This window comes from Lepus europaeus, chromosome 20 (genome assembly GCF_033115175.1).
Source record: "Lepus europaeus isolate LE1 chromosome 20, mLepTim1.pri, whole genome shotgun sequence".
NCBI lineage: Eukaryota > Metazoa > Chordata > Mammalia > Lagomorpha > Leporidae > Lepus > Lepus europaeus.
In genome coordinates this window covers 8499699-8502166 of record NC_084846.1, presented here as the reverse complement: position 1 = coordinate 8502166, position 2468 = coordinate 8499699, and the positions used below count along the sequence as shown (strand labels likewise).

Genomic DNA, 2468 nt, shown 5'->3' with positions numbered 1-2468 from the left:
GGTTCTCCAGTGCACTGGTTTGCATTGTCTGTGCTGATTGCTATGGTGTTGGGACTGAAATAGAAACAGGATCCTAATGGTGGAGAGAAAATCCAATAAGAAATAATAAAAGATGGGCCGGTGCTGTGATGTATTGGGTAAAGCCACAGTCTGCAGTGCTGGAACCTCAAATGGGTGCTGGTTCAATTCCCAGCTGTTCCACTTTAGATCCAGCTCCCTGCTAATGCACCTGATAAAGCAGCACAAAATGTCCCAAGTGTTTGGGCTCCTGCACCCATGTGGGAGACCTGGGAGAAGATCCTGGCTCCTGATTTTGTCCTGGCAGAGCTCTGGCTATTGCAGTCATTTGGGAAGAAAACCAGTGGATGGAAAACCTCTCTCTGTCTCTCCCTTCCTCTGTAACTCTGCCTTTCAATTAAAAATAAATAATTCTTTTTTTTAAGATTTATTTATTTTTCTTGAAAGTCACAGTTACACAGAGAGAGGAGAGGCAGAGAGAGAGAGAGAGTTCTTACATTTATTTGTTCACTCCCCAGATGGCCGCAGTGGCTGGAGCTGCACCAATCTGAAGCCAGGATCCCGGAGCTTTGTCTAGGTCTCCACATGGGTGCAGGGGCCCAAGGACTTGGGCCATATTCCACTGCTCTCCCAGGTGAGAGCAGAGAGCTGGATTGGAAGTGGAGCAGCCAGGTCTCAAACCGGTGCCCATATGGGATGCTAGCCCTGAAGGCGGCAGCTTTACCTGCTATGCCACTGCCCCAGTCCCAATAAATAATTCTCAAAAAAGAGAGTCTAAGACACACACTTGTTAAATTCCACGTTATCCAGAAGAGACATTAAAATGATAGACATGGAAGAGAAAAACCACAGTTTTAGATTTCCCTATACATATTATGCAAATGACCACAGTTGCAACATGTAGTCTGTTACAATAGTAGCACACATGACTTTTTTATTTCCAGTAAAACATAAGAAACATTACTCAGTGCAATGTACATCAGATAGGAAGAATCACTCCTAAGATGTACTTACTGTCCCATGAGAAAAAAGGGAGTTTCCAAATGTTTCTGATCCAATGTTAGGATTAACTTTGGGAATGTAGGAAAATATCAAGGGGAAAACCTGTGGGATCCTGAAGATGACAGAACGCTAAGTGAGCTGCATAAACTGTATCGAGAGGTTGAAATCCACGTCATGGAAACTCTAGTAAATAAAGAGAGGAGAAAATTCTACCTTCACAACCGGAACCAAGAGTAAGAATTTCTGCCTCTGTGGTTTCATCCCTGCAACCTCTGTCATTTCTGTAGCCCCAAGACAATTGTGCATTCATGGTTTCCCTTCCAAAGATCTCTTCAGGGCCCTCTTTATGTCTTCATTCCTCAGGCTGTAGATGAAGGGGTTCAGCATGGGGGTGACCACGGTGTACATCACTGAGGCCATTGAAGTTGTGTGTGGGTTTTGGGTAAAGGCAGAGCTAAGGTAGACACCTATTCCTGTGCCATAAAATAAGGAGATGACAGAGAGGTGAGAGGCACAGGTGGAAAATGCTTTATGCTTCCCCTGAGTGGAGGAGAGTGCACGGATGGAGGAGACGATCTTAGAGTAGGAGTACAGGATCCCAGCCAGGGGACCTCCACCCAACAGCACAGATACAAAATACAAAATGAAATCATTAAGAAAGGTGTCAGAGCAGGCACTGTGGATCACCTGGTTCAGCTCACAGAAGAAGTGGGGGATTTCCAGGTGTGTGCAGAAGGACAGCCGTAGCAACAGTAGGCTTTGCAACAAGGCATGCAGGACACTGATGACCCAGCACACCAGGAGCAGCTGCACACAGAGCCGGGGGTTCATGACGACTGCATAGTGCAAAGGCTGACAGATGGCCATGAACCGGTCATAGGCCATCACAACCAGAAGGAAGTTGTCCAACTCTGCAAACAGCAGGAAGAAGAACATCTGGGTGATGCAGCCTGCATAGCTGATGGCTTTGCTCTGCGTCTGGATGTTCACCAGCATCTTGGGGACGGTGGTGGAGGTGAAGCAGACGTCTACCAAGGACAGGTTGGAGAGGAAGAAGTACATGGGTGTGTGGAGGTGGGGGTCTGATAGGATGACCAGGACAATGAGCAGATTCCCAGCCACAGTGACCAGGTAGATGGAGAGGAAGAGCCCAAATATGAGGGGTTGCAGCGCTGGATCCTCTGAGAATCCCAGGAGAAGGAATTCTAAACTTCGTGTATCATTCCCTGGCTGCATGGATTGAGATATCTGCAGGAAAGAGATAGATACCATGATTAGTTTTTTACACAAAGAATCATTGCTCACTTAGTTGAGATGCTACAATTTGTATTTTTTTTAACTTTTATTTAATGAATATAAATTTCCAGTGTACAGCTTATGGATTACAATGGCTTCCCCCTCCCATAACTTCCCTCCCACACGCAACCCTCCCCTCTCCCGCTCCCTCT

General features: G+C 46.4%; 1 protein-coding gene across 1 annotated transcript; it reads right to left on the bottom strand.

Moving 5' to 3' along the window:
• Nucleotides 1-309: 309 nt before the first annotated feature.
• LOC133749448 (olfactory receptor 7A10-like) lies at nucleotides 310-2256 on the bottom strand (the record flags this gene model as incomplete). The annotated part of the gene is made up of 2 exons (XM_062178600.1): nucleotides 1346-2256; nucleotides 310-328 (listed from the first exon to the last, which is right to left on the bottom strand). Coding segments are annotated over exons 1-2 (930 nt in total), but the record flags the coding sequence as incomplete, so codon positions are not given.
• Between the last annotated feature and the right edge of the window lie 212 nt (nucleotides 2257-2468).